The 19,340-nt window shown below is 41.9% G+C and overlaps 1 protein-coding gene and 1 pseudogene across 2 annotated transcripts; both read right to left on the minus strand.

The window, feature by feature from the left end:
- Window positions 1–3: 3 nt before the first annotated feature.
- ttll2 (tubulin tyrosine ligase-like family, member 2) lies at window positions 4–1,854 on the minus strand (the record flags this gene model as incomplete). The annotated part of the gene is made up of 1 exon (XM_084149487.1): window positions 4–1,854. Exon 1 carries the CDS (start codon window positions 1,816–1,818, stop codon window positions 4–6), a length of 1,815 nt encoding a protein of 604 aa, XP_084005613.1. The 5' UTR covers window positions 1,819–1,854.
- A 14,135-nt stretch (window positions 1,855–15,989) lies between these two features.
- Window positions 15,990–18,867, minus strand: LOC311106805 (protein unc-93 homolog A-like; annotated as a pseudogene). The gene is made up of 8 exons: window positions 18,697–18,867; window positions 18,200–18,381; window positions 17,502–17,709; window positions 17,149–17,274; window positions 16,825–17,036; window positions 16,615–16,751; window positions 16,387–16,518; window positions 15,990–16,266 (listed from the first exon to the last, which is right to left on the minus strand). The product of its transcript is annotated as a protein unc-93 homolog A-like (transcript).
- Between the last annotated feature and the right edge of the window lie 473 nt (window positions 18,868–19,340).

Below are 19,340 nucleotides of genomic sequence, written 5' to 3' on the forward strand. Positions count from 1 at the left end.
CAGTTAGTTTGACATGTGGCACTCACTAAGCAGAGGAGGGTTCATAGGTCCCCAAAACAAAGACCCAAAATAATTTTTGTCTTTGCATATATCCAACTCATCTTCCCTCCCTCTCTTCTGTTTGTGGCTACAACCTAATGCTAGCTGGGTGATGAGCTTGTGAACCTCGTGGACTGCAGTCTTAACGTTGAGCTTGTCCCGCGACGCCTTCAGTGTGACCTCATTGAAAGGAAACGTCAGTATGAAGTCTCCCACACGGAGTGGTGCGGTGCTCTTATCTTGTCTTTTAGGGTCCCATGGGAATTTAGGAGTCTTGTACTTTTGAATGTGAATGGCAGGTAGCTTACTGCAGCCCACGGCTGGTTGCCTTAAGGCCTGCCATGGGCTAACAAGTGTTGACAGGTCTCTGTCATCAAACTCTGACTCTACGTCTGTAACCTCAGACCACTGGATGGCCTCTGTCATCTGTGAGAGCACCGGACGTGTCTTTCTGTTTCCAGTTACAGCTGCAGTCTTTGAATGTTGGATGAGTATTGGATTCAAAGCCGAGCCAGTGGTGTCGCTTATGCAATTCCTTGCAGAGCGGATCCGGTTCATCTCAACTGATGGAAAGTATCTCATACTGTCAGAAAACGTAGAGTGGATACTGTGACTTCTCTTGTTTGCTGGGTGGTGCTCACACATAGACTTGGTGAGCAACAGCACTGGGGACTGCAGAGACTGGCTGCCTAGATAGCAGGGGCGTTTGTAGTTCTGTTTGAGATATCCTCTCTGTCTAACGCTGTCCATGGACTTGTAGTTCATCAGATCAACCAGGTCATTGAGAAGTCCTTTCTTGACTGTCACGTCTGCTTGGCAGTCGATAGTAAGAGCAGGGCTGTAGTTAACCTCTAGTAGCCATGGCTTATATTTGGCATCAATTAGGATGTCAAACCCAAAGAGCTCAACACTGTTGGGACTGGAAGGTACGGAAGGGGCTATGGTGAGCAAAGTTAGTGTGACAATGTTGTTGATCTTTTGCCAGAGGAGCAGTTCATTGATACCTTGGCTATGAAGAAAGCAGCGGAATTTACTCATAGTCCACTTACATCCTTGTCCCACTCTCTCTTTGTCTGTTGTGTAGAAGGGGCCAAACTTATTGATGCTCGTGTTGGTCAGATGAGAATAAAGGTTGTCCAAAGAGGACAAATTGTATTTCTCAGTCGCAAAGCGTACCAATCCGTCCTGATGCATGTATATGGTTAGAGGCTGAAAACTTTTCACACAAACATAGATCCGAAGGTCAAATTTGTACCCTGAGATGAGGAAAGGATTGCTGATGTATCTCTGAACTATCACTGAGGAGTCATACACCAAGTCTTTGATGTCCTCAAAGAGAAAGATGCCCCTGCCTTTTGATAGATCCACTGGCTTGCAGATCCAATACCCTGACCTGCCTCCATTCTTCAGACGATGCTTGGTGTACTCTGCCAGAAACCTGGTGTAATCATTCGGGAGGATGAAAGTTGTCGGGCTGAAGTTGTAAATACCTGAGCCGAACGTCCCTCTCATTCTCTTCAGGTTTCTGGCCAGGCAATCCTTGCGGGTGATGCCCACAGTCTTGGGGTGATGGTTGAGTCTCTGCCAGGGCAGGATGTTCTCATAGTCCGAGTTGTGGAAGGCTGAGGCGCGCCAATAGAGGTTCCAGTCTCCCTCCTCCTGCTCCTGCTCGTCATACTCCTCCCAGCCTCTCTCCAGCAGTACCTCTCTCACCAGCTCTGGGGCGCCCTCATGTAGCCGGAACACCAGGGGTGTGGGGCCACACACCCCCGCGGCCATACCAGGGAAGCAACAGTCTGATCCTTCAATGAAAAACAACAACATGATCATAATATTGATGGGGGTACAAAATGAGTCACAGTTTATTCCTGACTTGTAAGGTAAACTGTTGCTATCAGACCACTCCCAGACAGTCCTAGCAAAATTCTTGCTTAGCAATTGCTCTTTGCTAATAAAATTTGTGAAGACATTTTAATTTTAATTGAAAACAATCATTGCAATGCAAATCATTTTGTTCCTATGTAATCAAACCTAGGCTGCAAGCTTCTAGTCTTGGTACCAGTCTTTGTAACATTCCACTCCTTGTACTCCGTGCTGGGTACCAGTCTCTATAACATTCCACTCCTTGTACTCCGTGCTGGGTACCAGTCTCTATAACATTCCACTCCTACTCCGTGTCATGTGCCAATAGGCTACAATAGCTGAACAGAGAGACTGGCAGTTGCAACGAACCAGTCTAGTAGGCTTCACACATGGGCTTTAGAATTCAACATATGATTAATTAACATCGATTACACATCTCACTGAAATTGTCCAATATTGCATTTACATTCTACCTACCTTGATGAGATATCCCTTCCTTTTAAACACAGGCACCTGTCTCCTGGTCCCGAGCTTTCTTCAGTTCAGCCAGTTTTATTAAGACCCACACACCTGCCTGTCATCTGTGTTGCTAGGAGACCCCACTGCGCGCGAAAGATAGTGTAGCCTATCATGTGTGGCTCGAGCAGGACAGGTGGAGGTCAGTTTTTCATGACTCAATATAGCCTAAAGTAACAATCGATGTAGCCTACATTTGAAGACAGATTATATTCACATAGCCTCAACGATTTACCGAAAAAATGCTTTTTCCACTTCCACTTTTACTGGTGAATACTGAATACATGAAGTTTAAGTTGTTGTTTTTTCTACACACATTCATACCGAAATACATTGGTAGCTGGTAACATCAGTTAACAGACAATAATACACTATTTAAACCATGTAAAAAGAACCATGTTGACCCCATAAGGGTCAGCTATATAACCTATACTTTACATATTCAAAATGGAATGTATATTTCTCATAATATTCACAGCATACATATCTATTTATACAAGCGCTGTATTCCACATTGACTATTTAATACAGACAAGATTTGTAGACTTCTACTACAGTCTTGAAGTTTCTGTGGTCAGGTTAATGTATTATCCCTCTATGGTTTGGACTTTGTTTTCCCCTTTCTTTGTGTAGGATTTCTTCTCTCGTTGAATTCCACCCAACCATAGAGTACAACTGCCACAAGTAGAACTCCAGCCAGATTGTAGAGCTTGATATCCAGTTGCTGAGAGCATAAAACACTACAAATCCCACTGACTCTCACAGTCAATTGTTAGCAAATGCTGCCTCCTTCTGTTCATTTAAAAGAACTCCATAGAATACTGAAAAATTGAAAGACATCTTACATTTTTTGTTCCATCTGAACAGCCGGTAGAAGTCGTAACATCGGTGGTTCAGTGAACTATGGACAGGTCAGTAACCTTGCCTGAGAAGTGTGTTAGCGTCCAGAGTAAATGCACAGCACAGTCTTTTAGCTCAAAGGGCTAACAGTCTTGAGGCATGTGGGTGACCTGGATTCAGTGCCTTCGGAAAGTATTCAGACCCCTTCACTTTTTCCACATTTTTTTTTTTTTCAATTTAAAGTTTTATTAAGTTTTCAATCAACCAACCAAACACATTCCACATTCACAGATGTGAATTAAAATTTAAAAAAAAAATAATAATAATAAAAATAAAAAAAAATGTTTTATATATGTATATATATATACATACATATATATACATACATACATACATATATACATACATACACACACAAATAATAATTATAACAAAATTTAAATTATAGAACTTGCAGCAGCACTATCAAGGTTCTTATTAGCTATTTCCAGCCTTAGCTGAGATGACGAGCCAATAATTAGTTTTTAGGTTTTACAGCACCTTACACAACACGCATCTGCCCATCTCCCTGATTCCCCCATTCACTCTGTCCAATTTGAAATATAGTTGAGTAGTGGAGACCAGAGTCTATCAAACTTGGGCTGTCTCTTGTGGAGGTCATAAGTGAGCTTTTCAAGGGGGAGAAAGTCAACAATCTGGTCAATCCACATTTTAAATGTAGGAGAAGTATTAGAGGCCCACAATAGAAGAATACATTTCTTAGCAAAGTATGTAATGGTCATGAGCAAATTTTCTCTGTCAGGATCAAGAACAAAGTCCTGCTGGGCATTAAGAAGATAGAGACACGGGGTCATATCAAACTGTACATCTAGTATTTTCTGTGCAGCAGTATGTATAGATTGCCAAAATCTGGCAATCTCTCTGCAGCTCCAAAATACATGCATATAGGTTCCACTTTCAGAGGTACATCTGTTACAATTAGGAGAAATGTCTGTTTTCATTTTATGGAGTCTCAGGGGAGTGTAATAAAATTTGTACAAAAATTTGTAATTAGATTCTTTCATTTTTACATTAGTAGAGGAGCAGTATACCCTGTCGCAAACCTCCGCCCATAACTCGTCACTGATAGTCAGACCAAGGTCCTTTTCCCATATTATTTTCAAAGGAGTAAAGGAGGATCCTCCTTTCTCAGAAAGGAGTCTATAGATATAGGATATTTTGCCTTTAATGGATTGTGCTGTGACAAGAAGGGTTTCAACTTCATTCAACTGAGTTCTAAACCTCCTCTTGGAAGTAAATGAGGAGATGACATGTCTAATTTGTAGATATTTAAAAAAAATGGGATCTTGGCACATTGAATTCATTGCAGAGCTCTTGAAAGGATTTCAGTGTAGTGGTCTTCTGATGAAATAGGTCTGAAAAGGTCCTGATTCCTAGAGTATGCCAAAGATTAAAGTTGGCATCTCTCAGGGCTTTTGGCAAGTCTGGGTTGCCTACTATAGGCGAGTGAGAACATATTTGGGAGGAGATGCCCAAGTATTTCTTACAGTCCCTCCACGCTCGTAGGGTACTGTAAATCACAAATGTTTTGGCTATGTTGCCCACTTCACTAAAGTTATCAATGAATATAGTTGAGCTTAGTGGCAATGAACCACAAGATTGGGCTTCTATCTGGCTCCACATTGACTCTTGTCTGTTTGTGATCCATGTTAGCATGTTGCGGATTTGGGCAGACCAGTAGTACAATTGAAGGGAGGGAAGGGCAAGACCACCCTTAGATTCAGGTTTCGATAGAGTGGAAAGCTTGATCCTAGGTTTTTTATTGCCCCATATAAATTTGGTGATGCTTTGGTTAATTGTTTTGAAAAAGGAAGCTGGGAGATAGCATGGGAGCATCTGAAATAAATAGTTCAGTCTAGGGAGGATGTTCATACGGATTACATTAATTCTTCCTACTAAGCTAATTGGGAGGGAGATCCAGGTTTGGAGGTTGTTCTTGATTTGATCCAGGAGTGGAAGATAATTCTCTTTGAAAAGCCTATTCAGATCTGGTGTTATGAATATCCCAAGGTATTGAAACCCCTGTGTCTTCCATTGGAATGGGCATAGTGTCTTCATAGAACTGGTGAGTATAATATTGAGAGGGCAGACAGTGGATTTGTTAAAATTAATCTTATAACCTGAAAACGTGCCATACTGAGCAATTGTATCTAAGATGGGAGGAAGGGATTTCTCAGGGTTGGATATGTAGAGCAAGACATCATCCGCGTAAAGCGAAATCTTGTGCTGCAGGCCGCCTGCAGGAACACCCATAATACTTGGATTGCTCCTTATCAACTCTGCCAGAGGCTCCGCCCCCAACAAGTAGAGCAGGGGGGACAGCGAGCACCCTTGTCTTGTGCCCCGTCCCAAAGGGAATCTGTCAGAGTTCAGTCCGTTAGTAGTCACCATGGCATTTGGATGAGAGTATAGTGATTTGATCCATTTAATAAAGTTTGGGCCCATGTTGAACTTCTCTAAGACTGAGAACAGAAAGCTCCACTCCATCCTGTCGAACGCCTTCTCAGCATCCAGTGAAGCCAGCAGGACAGGGGTCTTCTGTGCGTTTACTTGATCAATAATATCAAAAAGACGGCGAATGTTATCAGAAGAGTATCTGTCTCTAATAAATCCCGTCTGGTCCGCTTTTATTATTTTGGGAAGAAGAGTGTTTAGTCTTTTGGCGAGCAATTTGGTGATTATTTTGTAGTCGAAATCCAACAAGCTTATGGGCCGGAAGGAGGAGCAGGATAGGGGATCCTTGTCTTTTTTGAGCAACACTGTAATGCGAGCTGTGTGCATTGAGTCTGGGAGAACTCCGTTTTTGCAAAAATCCTCCAGCATTGGCATGAAAATAGGGCTAAGCTGGAGCCAAAAAGCTTTGTAGAACTCTCTGGGGAATCCATCTGGGCCTGGGGACTTGTTAGGTGGCATGGAGGTAATTGCCTCCAGGATCTCCTCAGGAGTGAAGGGGGAGTTGAGATCTTCTTGGTCGGTCTCTGATAGTTTAGGTAGCGAGATTCCCTCTAGGAAGGAGTGGAGTTCTGCCTCCGTGTGTTTTCTCTCAGAGGTATATAGTTTGCAGTAAAAATCATGAAAAGTTAAATTGATCTTTTTTGGATCATATGTGATCTCATCCTCTGCTGTTCGGATAGCCATAATTGTACGCTCTGACTGCTCTTTTTTTAATTGATAAGCAAGCAATCTACTAGGCCTATTGCTATACTCATGGTATTTCTGTTTAGTAAAGAAAACTTTTTTTTTTATCTCCTGAGTATAGTCCAAATTCAGTTTGGCTTTGGCTGCTTTAAGTTGACTCCAGGAGGTGCTGTCTGGGGATTGTTTATGTACTTTTTCACAGCGTTCCAGCTCCCTCTCCAGATCTAGCCTGTGTGCTTCCATTGCTTTTTTCTTAGAGGAAGCATATGCAATTAGATGACCTCTTAGTGTGGCTTTAGCAGCGTCCCACATTGTGGCCGGAGAAACAGGAGAATCTTTGTTGTCTTGTGTGTAGTTGTCTATCCATGTAGTTACCAATGTATGGAATGCTTCGTTTGATAGCATGGAGGTGTTGAATTTCCAGCTCTTTGATCTCGGGATGTTTTTGCAGAGGTCAAAGCGGAGGTGGACAAAGGCGTGATCCGAAAGCGCTATGGGTCCGATTGTACACGTGGCTGAATTTATGAAACTCTTTGGGATAAAAATGTAATCTATACGGGAGTAGGTGTTATGGACATTAGAGTAGTATGTATAGTCCATAGCTGAGCTATTAGTCTCTCTCCAGATATCTATCAGTCCCATCTCTTTAGTAAGAGAGTTCAACATCTTTGCAGATCTAGGATTTGTGGTGGTGATTTGAGATGATTTGTCTAGGGTTGGGTTCAGGGTACAATTAAAATCTCCGGCCAACACTCCAAAGGAAACACAATGCTCATTGAACAGAGTTATCATTTTCGACATAAAAGCAGGAGTATCTGTGTTAGGGGCGTATATGTTTAAGATAGTAATTGGTTGCCCATACAGTGACCCAGTTATCAAGATAAATCTCCCCTCCGGATCAGATATGTTTTTGTCAATTATGAATGGAACATTCTTATGGATAAGTATTGCTGTACCTCTACTGTTGGATTTGAAAGATGAGAAATACACTTGTCCCACCCAAGCTCTGCGGAGTTTGGCATGTTCAGCATCACAGAGGTGTGTCTCTTGCAATAGCGCGATGTCTGCTTTTTCCTTTTTTAGAGCACATAGTATCTTTTTCCGTTTTATTGCATGGCCTAGACCGTGGCAGTTCCATGTCAATAGATTTAAGGTACTAGTCATCGTCATCGAACAGTAATCGAACTTTAGTGCAAGTCATCTCTGGGTAAAGGTGGATCGTAGTTACAGCTGCGTTCACATAAAAGGAAAATAAATGGTTTACATAAAATAACAATCTCTGAACACCCCAGCCGAGTTCCCAAACAACTCGACATATCCCGTTGGATCTATTACCTCCCCGCTCAGTCACAATTCTGTGTTCCAACAAAAAAAAAGACCGGGAACAGTTAGCAACGCACAACGTCTCCCCCTCCCCACCAAAGAAATGCCTCATCCTCTCCGCCCGCATTGAGTAACTGACACCGTAGCCCCCGTCCAGACCACATTAAGAAAGGGAGAAAATAAAATCAATAGCCCAGCCTACATACAGTAGGCCTAAGTTATAATATGGGGCCTATCCCTCTCAGCTAAAGGAACATAAATATAGATTGGAGGGCTATAATGAAATTTAGCAGGGCGGTGGGTCTTTGGATATCGGCTATATGTTGTCTTACCTCCTTTAGTAATAACAGTAATCGCATTAATCGCATTTAGTCAATGGTCCATTTCTCATTGACCGGGGTTGTCTTTCAAAAAACGTTTTGCCTCTTCGGGAGTTTTGAAGTGTCGCAGGGCTCCTTGGTGAAGAATCCTGAGCTCGTTTGGGTATTTGAATCCCCTAAAGATGCCTCGGTCAATGGAGCATTTCTTCACCTCGTCAAACTCTCGGCGCTTTCGGCGTATTCCAGCTGACAGGTCCTGGAGTAAGGTGAGTTTGGCGTTTCCCACTGTAATGGTGTTGGTTTTCGCCGCCTGTAGGACTCGTTCCTTGTCGGTGAATCTCAGGAAACGTATGGTGATTGGGCGCGGTGGTTGTCTGGCTGCTGGTGGGGGCCTCAGTGCTCGGTGAGCTCTCTCGAGTTCTATGGGCCTGTCGGTGGCCAGGTGGAGCCACTCTGGAAGTTTGTCTTGCAGGTAGCGGATCAGTGGCATGTTTCCCTCTTCTTTTTCGCCCAGATTTAATAGAACACAATTATTCCTTCGCCCCCTGTTTTCCAGGTCCTCTGTTTTCTCTTCCAGCTGCTCTATTTTTTTTTTAGCATATGCTATTGTTTCCATGGCGTCTGTCAATAAGTTTTCCGTGGATAGGATTCGCCCCTCTGCCTCGTCCAGGCGCCCCGCGTTTATGGTTATCTTGTTGTTTATGTCAGGCAAGGCATTTTCCAGGATTGTCACCTTGCCCCCTATCGCACTGAGCTGAGCGTTAATGGCATCTAGTTTAGTGTTGAGTTCTGTACGTTGGGATCTCAGCTCAGAAAATATGTCTTCGACAGAGTGCGAGGTTGGCATTCGTTGGGCCTCGGGGGGGGGACGGGTCCTCTTTCTCCTGGCTAATGGCGCTAGCTTTTTCTGAAGCTAGCTGCTTCTTGGAGGCTTTTTCCGTCGCTAGTACTCGAGTCCGGGTAAAAATGTCCCCTGTAGTGTTGCCTTTTGAAGCCGCCATGACTTTTTGACTAAAGCTAAATGAGTTTAAACTTGAAGTGGAGGTAAGATTAGGAATTGGAAACTACTTGTGCGGAGCTCCTAGTTCATGCGGCCATCTCGTTCAAGGGTCACGTGATCCTTTCCTTTTTCCACATTTTGTTACGTTACAGCCTTATTCTAAAATTGATTAAATATTTTTTTCCCTCGTCAATCTACACACAATACCCCATAATGACAATGCAAAAACAGGTTTTTAGAAACGTTTGCAAATTTATACAAAATAAAAAACTGAAATAACCCATTTACATAAGTATTCAGACCCTTTACTCAGTACTTTGTTGAAGCACCGTTGGCAGTGATTACAGCCTCAAGTCTTCTTGGGTATGACACTACAAGCTTGGCACACCTGTATTTGGGGAGTTTCTCCCATTCTTCTCTGCAGATCCTCTCAAGCTCTGTCAGGTGAATTGGGGAGTGTCGCTGCACAGCTATTTTCAGGTCTCTCCAGAGATGTTCGATTGGGTTCAAGTCCGGGCTCTGGCTGGGCCACTCAAGGTCTTTCAGAGACGTGTCCCGAAGCCACTCCTGCGCTGTCTTGGCTGTGTGCTTAGGGTTGTTGTCCTGTTGGAAGGTGAACCTTCGCCCTAGTCTGAGGTCCTGAGCGCTCTGGAGCAGGTTGTCATCAAGTATCTCTCTGTACTTTGGTCCGTTCATTTTTCCCTCAATCCTGACTAGTCTCCCTGTCCCTGCCGCTGAAAAACATCCCCACAGCATGATGCTGTCAACACCATGCTTCACCGTAGGGATGGTGCCAGGTTTCCGCCAGACGTGACGCTTGGCATTCAGGCCAAAGAGTTCAATTTTGGTTTCATCAGACCAGAAAATCTGTTTCTCATGGTCTGAGTGTCTTTTGTCATACTCCAAGCGGGCTGTCATGTGCCTTTTACTTAGGAGTGGCTTCCGTCTGGCCACTCTACCATAAAGGCCTGATTGGTGGAGTGCTGCAGAGATGGTTGTCCTTCTGGAAGGTTCTCCTATCTCCACAGAGGAACTCTGGAGCTCTGTCAGAGTGACCATCAGGTTCTTGGTCACCTCCCTGACAAAGGCCCTTCTCCTCCGATTGCTCAGTTTGGCCGGGCGGCCAGCTCAAGGAGGAGCCTTGGTGGTTCCAAACTTCTTCCATTTAAGAATGATGGAGGCCACTGTGTTCTTGGGGACCTTTAATTCTGCAGAAATGTTTTGGCACCCTTACCCAGATCTGTGCCTCGACACAATCCTGTCTCGGAGCTCTACGGACAATTCCTTCGACCTCATGGCTTGGTTTTTGCTCTGACATGCACTGTCAACTATGGGACCATATATAGACAGGTGTGTGCCTTTCCAAATCATGTCCAATCAATTGAATTTACCACAGGTGGAGTCCAATCAAGTTGTAGAAACATCTGAAGGATGATCAATGGAAACAGGATGCACCTGAGCTCAATTTCGAGTCTCATAGCAAAGGGTCTGAATACTTATGTAAATAAGGTATTTCTGTTTTGTATTCTTTATTAATTTGCAAATATTTCTAAAAACCTGTTTTCGCTTTGCCATTATGGGGTATTGTGTGTAGATTGATGAGGGAAAAAACTAATGCAATCCATTTTAGAATAGGCTGTAACGTAACAAAATGTGGAACAAGTCAAGGGGTCTGAATACTTTACGAATGCACTGTAGTTGGTCACACATTAATAAAGGTAAGACAGTCATGACTACAGGAAAAAGGTAACTCACCATTGATTTGTTTCTGCCACACAGCATCTGCCATGCCCCAGAGAGCAGGAAACACAAAGAACACTGGCAGCTGGTCTTTGTGAGGCCTCCAGAACAACAGACCCAGGATAAGGGCTGTGTGTCACTGAAGCTGGAAGAGAATTAAGTTAATACAGTAAGTAAAAGTGGATAAACAAAGTGATTGTTGATATGTTCAAATTGATCATCTGGTGTTTACAGTGTCTCTCCTTACAAAATGAAATAATGCTTCTCTTCCAGTGTATTGTGAATGTATAGAGAATAGGGAAGTTGTGGCACCAAATCAAATCATTATATAGCCAACAACATTTATTCCCAAAGCACATGTGGCATAATTCTAAAAGGATACAGGGTTTTTCCTGAACAAAACAAATGTCTTAGATAGTTTTTGTGATTTTAAAATATGTTTTAATTACTATAGTCGGCTTTAAGGAGTGTTTCGGAAATGTGCATCGTAACTTACACTGGTGTAATCCCCAGTAAGGAAACCCACCTCCAGATCAATGTATGAGGTCAAAGGGATGAGAAGAACTTATCTCTTATCTCGAAGTTATTTGAACGTGGCAAGAAAAACAGTACATAAGGGCTCTTTGTTGCCCTTTGTCACGCCCTGGCTCTGGGGACTCTTATATGTTGAGCCAGGGTGTGGATTGTCTATGTTGTATTTTCTATGTTATGTTCTAGATCATGTAGATCTATGTTGGCCAGGGTGGTTCCCAATCAGAGGCAGCTGATTCTCGTTGTCTCTGATTGGGAACCATACTTAGGCAGCCTGTTTGGCATAGCTATTTGTGGGATCTTGTTCCGTGTAGGTTTGTGTATGGCCGAGGACTTCACATATCGTTTTGTTGTTTGTATCGTGTTGCTAGTGCACTATTAAAGAGCTGTACGCATATCACGCTGCGCCTTGGTCCACTCATTATGACGATCGTGACACCCTTAGAGTACAGTTTATTGTTGTTGTCTATGTCATCCAGGAATGCAGCCAGCAGAATCATTGCCAGAAGGTCAACACATGTAGAATATACAGTAGATATTTCTGCTGTGATGTTTGTATAACACGAGAGGAGGTGATTGTTTAAGTGATTGACATATGATTGATACGGTTACAGTGGGGTAAACATGAGATATGTCCTCCTATGATGTAATGTCCGTATGTGCATACAGTTTACATTTTTACAGGGCAGCTCACCTACAGTTGAAGTCGGAAGTTTACATACACTTAGGTTGGAGTCAATAAAACTTGTTTTTCAACCACTCCACAAATTTCTTGTTAACAAACTATAGTTTTGGCAAGTCGGTTAGGACATCTACTTTGTGCATGACACAAGTAATTTTTCCAACAATTGTTTACAGACAGATTATTTCACTTATAATTCACTGTATCACAATTCCAATGGGTCAGAAGTTTACATACACTAAGTTGACTATGCTGTGCCTTTAAACAGCTTGGAAAATTCCAGAAAATGATGTCATGGCTTTAGAAGCTTCTGATAGGCTAATTGACATCATTTGAGTTAATTGGAGGTGTACCTGTGGATGTATTTCAAGGCCTACCTTCAAACTCAGTGCCTCTTTGCTTGACATCATGGGAAAAAACATTGTAGACCTCCACAAGTCTGGTTCATCCTTGGGAGCAATTTCCAAACGCCTGAAGGTACCACGTCCATCTGTACAAACTATAGTACGCAAGTATAAACACCATGGGACCACGCTGCCGTCATACCGCTCAGGAAGGAGACGCGTTCTGTCTCCTAGAGATGAACGTACTTTGGTGCGAAAAGTGCAAATCAATCCCAGAACAACAGAAAAGGACCTTGTGAAGATGCTGGAGGAAACAGGTACAAAAGTATCCATATCCACAGTAAAACGAGTCCTATATCAACATAACCTGAAAGGCCGCTCAGCAAGGAAGAAGCCACTGCTCCAAAACAGCGATAAGAAAGCCAGACTACAGTTTGCAACTGCACATGGGGACAAAGATCGTACTTTTTGGAGAAATGTCCTCTTGTCTGATGAAACAAAAATAGAACTGTTTGGCCATAATGACCATCGTTATGTTTGGAGGAAAAAGGGGAAGGCTTGCAAGCCGAAGAACACCATCCCAACCGTGAAGCATGGGGGTGGCAGCATCATGCTGTGGGGGTGCTTTGCTGCAGGAGGGACTGGTGCGCTTCACAAAATAGATGGCATCATGAGGAAGGAAAATTATGTGGATATATTGAAGCAACATCTCAAGACATCAGTCAGGAAGTTAAATCTTGGTCGCAAATGGGTATTCCAAATGGACAATGACCCCAAGCATACTTCCAAAGTTGTGGCCATCACAAAGCCCTGACCTCAATCCTATAGAACATTTGTGGGCAGAACTGAAAAAGCATGTGCAAGCAAGGAGGCCTACAAACCTGACTCAGTTACACCAGCTCTGTCAGGAGGAATGGGCCAAAATTCACCCAACTTATTGTGGGAAGCTTGTGGAAAGCTACCCGAAACGTTTGACCCAAGTTAAACAATTTAAAGGCAATGCTACCAAATACTAATTGAGTGTATGCAAACGTCTGACCCACTGGGAATGTGATGAAAGAAATAAAGCTGAAATAAATAATTCTCTCTACTATTATTCTGACATTTCACATTCTTAAACTAAAGTGGTGATCCTAACTGACCTAAGACAGGGAATTTCTACTAGGATTAAATGTCAGGAATTGTGAAAAACTGAGTTTAAATGTATTTGGCTAAGGTGTATGTAAACTTCCGACTTCAACTGTAGTAACAAATTACAGTAACAAATTACTGCACTAGAGCTTCTACAACTGGCCACTCCACAGAGCTGATCTTCACCTTGAGTTACATTCACTGTGAGGAGAGAGAGATAGGTCACGTATCTGTGAGACACAATAAGAAAGGATATGAAGCTGTATCTCTTTATGGGAAGTTGATCATTTATATATTTGACTGCATTTTTATGGTAAGCCATATAACATTTATGAACACTGCACAGGTTGTTAGAAGGTTTAGTTACATGTGCTTGTATCTTGGCCAAATATAAGGGAAGACATCAGATTTCCCCATACAGAAGACAACTGGTACAAGAGGAAAAATATACCAAAATAGTGATTGATTACTTCCTGAATTTTTGTTTTGACTTCTTCTGCCTACAGGTTGCCAATAGTGATGAGATATGTTCTGACAGCAGACCACAATGAGATCCTCCCAAACCAATGATCACTGAGACTGGGATTAGGCTCGCCCTGAACGAAAAGTTGGAAGTTAAAGCTTGGTGGCAAATGGGTATTCCAAATGGACAATGACCCCAAGCATACTTCCAAAGTTGTGGCCATCACAAAGCCCTGACCTCAATCCTATAGAAAATGTGTGGGCAGAACTGAAAAAGCGTGTGCAAGCAAGGAGGCCTACAAACCTGACTCAGTTACACCAGCTCTGTCAGGAGGAATGGGCCAAAATTCACCCAATTTATTGTGGGAAGCTTGTGGAAAGCTACCCGAAACGTTTGACCCAAGTTAAACCATTTAAAGGCAATGTTACCAAATACTAATTGAGTGTATGTAAACTTCTGACCCACTGGGAATGTGATGAAATAAAGAAAAAATGAAATAAATCATTCTCTCTACTATTATTCTGACATTTCACATTCTTAAAATAAAGTAATGGTCCTAACTGACCTAAGACAGGGAATTTCTACTAAGATTAAATGTCAGGAATTGTGAAAAACTGAGTTTAAATGTATTTGGCTAAGGTGTATGTAAACTTCCGACTTCAACTGTAGTAACAAATTACAATAACAAATTACTGCACTAGAGCTTCTACAACTGGCCACTCCACAGAGCTGATCTTCACCTTGAGTTACATTCACTGTGAGGAGAGAGAGACAGGTCACGTATCTGTGAGACACAATCAGTAAGGAAATGAAGCTGTATCTCTTTATGGGAAGTTTATCATTTATATATTTATCTGTATTTTTATGGTAAACTATATAACATTTATGAACACTGCACAGGTTGTTAGAAGGTTTAGTTACATGTGCTTGTATCTTGGCCAAATATAAGGGAAGACATCAGATTTCCCCATACAGAAGACAACTGGTACAAGAGGAAAAATATACCAAAGTAGTGATTGATTACATCCTGACTTTTTGTTTTGACTTCTTCTGCCTACAGGTTGCCTATAGTGATGAGATATGTTCTGACAGCAGACCACAGTGAGATCCTCCCAAACCAATTATCACTGAGACTGGGATCAGGCTCGCCCTGAACGAAAACAACTCAGTAAGCAGCTGCTTTTTGCAAAACAAAGATCTTGACAGTAGTTCTATTGTCTTTATTAGATTGAATTGATCTACTGTATGACTGGGCTCACTGAGGGTAAGATCATCATACCATTCTGGAAAGAAGCTTCAAACTGTATAGATCACATAGCTGCAAAAATAGCCAATTTGCAGCCCAAGTATCTTATAAGGCTTGGTGTGAGAAACATAGAGGACAGGATAATGCATGAATAGGCAATGCTGACTGACGCAACTCCCATCCCCTCCTCAGGGTTCAAACTGCTCTGAAAAATACAACATCATTTGGGATTTACTAACAATGGAAGATAATTACTTTAAATGTAACCCTATGAATAAAAGAAACACAAAAAACTATTGGTACAGGTTGGTCTCTTAGTAGTTGCAGATGTACTACTGACTAACCACCTTCAAAGACTCTGACATATGATATAATTGGCTCTGGAGACTTCCAGTTGCTGTGAACATCAGCAAAAATCCAAAGAATCAGTTAATGACAAAAACACTAAGAATCTAAGAAATCCTGTGTATCCAGACGCATTTGCAGACACTTGAAGATCGATCCTTTGGACTGGAAAATACATATACTTACAGCCAAGTGCTAATCTTAAATATCTGCTCAGTAATCAATAATGGATTTAAGGAGTTACCTACGTAGAGTAAAGTTCCTTATTAACCTTCATGGATATTATGAATGGGGTTTCACATCATTTTTATTGTAAAAAGCATCTCACATATGCTGATAGATAGCCATAGTGTGGCTAAGTACATTTGACAATGCAGTCATCATGGAGACAATGTTCACAACGTTTTATCACTGTCTGTCATTTTCCTCATTGAGTTCTGTGCTCTTTATCTCCAGTTTCGTATCGATAGTGTCACCGCACTTGGTGTAGGGCTCTTGTATTCACCATATTCCACTGAAAAACAAAGTGTCACTGAGAGCAGCAGAACTTCAAAAAGGATGTATAGCTTGGTATTCACACAGAGAAAATGGCTACAGGCAAATGTGATTACATATCCCACAGCCTCCCACAGGTGATAGTTGGCAAATGCTGCCTCCTGGCCATGGAAGAGAACACCGTAGAGTGCTGAAAAATATATAACGAGATAGTTTAATCAAGCTCAAATCATTAATTGTGCCTTGCTTGTAATGTGTTGATATGTTTCTATGGAAGGATCTGTATGCAAAGATACAGTAACTAACTCACCATTGGTTTGTGTCTGACACACAGCATCTGCCATGCTCCAGAGAGCAGGAAACACAAAGAACACAGGCAGCTGGTCTGGGTGAGGCCTCCCGAACAACAGAGCCAGGATACAGGTAAACTGGGTGGTTGTGGCTGCCAGAGGAAAATTACAGTATTTAAATGGCCAGTGATGAGTCTTACAGTATTGATATTGTTAGATCTCACTAAAATATATAACTCGGGTCTTACCCAAAGCGAAAAGAGCTTACCTGTCCAGAATATTGTGACAGATGCCCAAACACGTACGAAAACAGGGAACTTGTGGCACCAAAGCAAATCATCACATATCCAACTAAATGTATTCCCAATGCACAGGTCAGATATTCCTACAAGACATAAACAGAATCACTTCAGTACCTTCTGGTATCTCTAAAGAATATAGGGTTGTTATTAGAGTACCTTGGTGTACTGCCCATAGAGAAAACCCAACTCCAGACCAATGTAGGCAGTGACTGGGATCAAAAGCACCTGTCGCCTATCATTTAGCTGTTTAAACGTGGCCAAGAAAGTGCTGCAGAATGGCTCCTTATTGCTCCTAAACTCAAGGGTCATATCTCAGTCAATGTTATCCAGAAACACAGCCACTAAGAGCATGGCCAGCAAACCCACACCTGCAAAACCAAGACACAATTTGATTAAAACTGCATTATGAAACACTGTATGTTGGCTTGGCTATCGTATTTGTATAGCTGATATATTTCTGTCATTCGGTAGTAGGCTCACCAACATAGCAGCCCATCAGAGTGTGCACTAATCTGTCTGGTGGTCTGGTGGAGTTGCCTGGGGCCTCACTGAAGTTCCCACAGCTACCCACTCCACAGAACTGCAGATCACTCCCACTGATGTTGACTGGAGAGAAATACAGCAGTAAAGACAATGAAACACAATTTGTAGCGAGAAAAGGCACAACTCACTGACACAGCATTTCAATGCAACATAGAATTTATGAGTCAATATTGTGAATTACATACAAGATGTAGCTTTGTAGCAAAGTTATACCATGCCACATTTTGCCTCTACAGTGGAAACCCATAAAGCAGCAGTAGCAGTTAATTTTTACTTATTGTCACACTGACCTGAGGTTTAGTCTCGCCCAAAGACAATGGAGGACATTAGATTTCCCCAGACTGCTGAAGACTGGTACAACAGAAACAAGATCCCAAAGTACTGGTTTATCACATCTCTGCTTGTATTCTACCATTTATGGTGAGATAGGTGCTTGTAGCTGACCATGAAGGAGATTCCCCTAATCCAAGGATTATTGAAGTGGGGAGCAGGGTTTCCCTAAGAGAGACAAGGCAGCACAGTATAATATAGTACAGTACAGTGAGAAATCAGTAGACTTAATAGAGTGGTTGTGTGTCCTATTGGGGATGCATGTGCATTTAAGTTTAGGGTCACGCAATGGACACTAAGGCATTTCAGATGAACCTTAACATATGCATCAGGAATATTTACATTACTTACTATGTGGGCATTAGTGATATGATTTTTTCAGGTTTGGCAGTAACCATTTATTACCATAGCATTTCTCCTATCTCTTCAGTAAATCTCAGCACTGTCTCTCTAAAAATGACTGCTGAGCTTAGTTGTGTTCTTGTGTTGTTATGTAACTCTAGTAAGATATATCTTGTTATCAGGTTTGATCATAAATAAAGATCCTTTCATTTTTTAACAAGCTAGGAGTGTGTAGGTGTGGACATTTTGTCACAAAGCACAGCCACATCATACTGTACATAACATATGATTACGTATTTTTCAGTAATAGCTTTACCATCCTGGGTAGAAGTTCCCAACTGTGTACACAACATTGCATCCCATCGCAGCAACAATGGTCCATGTGCAGCCCAGGTATTTTATAACCAAGAGGGCAACAAACATGGAGGACAGAATGATGGAGGCAAACTGCACACTTGCTGAGGCCACACCTACTCCTTCTTCAGTGTTCAAACTGCTCTGGAATTATCATTTTCTGGAATTTTCCAAGCTGTTTAAAGGCACAGTCAATTTAGTGTATGTAAACTTCTGACCCACTGGAATTGTGATACAGTGAATTATAAGTGAAATAATCTGTCTGTAAACAATTGTTGGAAAAATTCCTTGTGCCATGCACAGAGTAGATGTCCTAACCGACTTGCCAAAACTATAGTTTGTTAACAAGAAATGGTGGAATGGTTGAAAAATGAGTTTTAATGACTCCAACCTAAGAGTATGTAAACTTCCGACTTCAACTGTATATGCATGCCTCAGTATAATTCTACCAATAATGACCTGTAGAGTCAGAAGGCTTCCAGTTGCAGTAAACAACAGCAAGAATCCAAAGGATACAACCAAGACATTTTTCATACTTCGGCCCATTTTGGTTATGGTTTTACGTGTCGATATTCAACAGTGGTTGTGAGTCAGGGATTAATACAGCAGTTTATGATATGCAATCTAATATAAACTCAGAGTAGCTACACTTTGGCCCTGAAGTATGTCAATTAGTTTCACAATTTAGTTCATAATTTATGAAAAAAAATGAGTGCCTTGTCACAGTTTGATGTTCTTTTTTTATTTCCAGACACCATCATAAGCAAAGCACACCATAAGTCTTTCACTGAAAGGTAAATCAGTTGTTTTTGTTGAACATTTGCTAGTGGTTGAAGAAACACAGTGCCACCCTGAGTAATCTCATGATAAGCCAAAAACAATTATGTAAGTGGCAGTTTCATTATGCGTGACGACCCTGCTGTGGCCCACCACTCGTGTTGTTGACACAAAGACTTGGGACTGCAGAATAACTGGTCATTTAAAGAGTTTTAACTCTATGGTAGATTAAAGTTTGTAATCTGCTTCATTAGTGACTTTCAGTACTGTATTCCACTCTCGGTTACAGTTTAGCATAACACAATGTAATTTGAATTCAACATAGC

Source organism: Coregonus lavaretus (assembly GCF_964263955.1).
Source record: "Coregonus lavaretus genome assembly, chromosome: 31".
Taxonomy (NCBI): Eukaryota; Metazoa; Chordata; class Actinopteri; order Salmoniformes; family Salmonidae; genus Coregonus; species Coregonus lavaretus.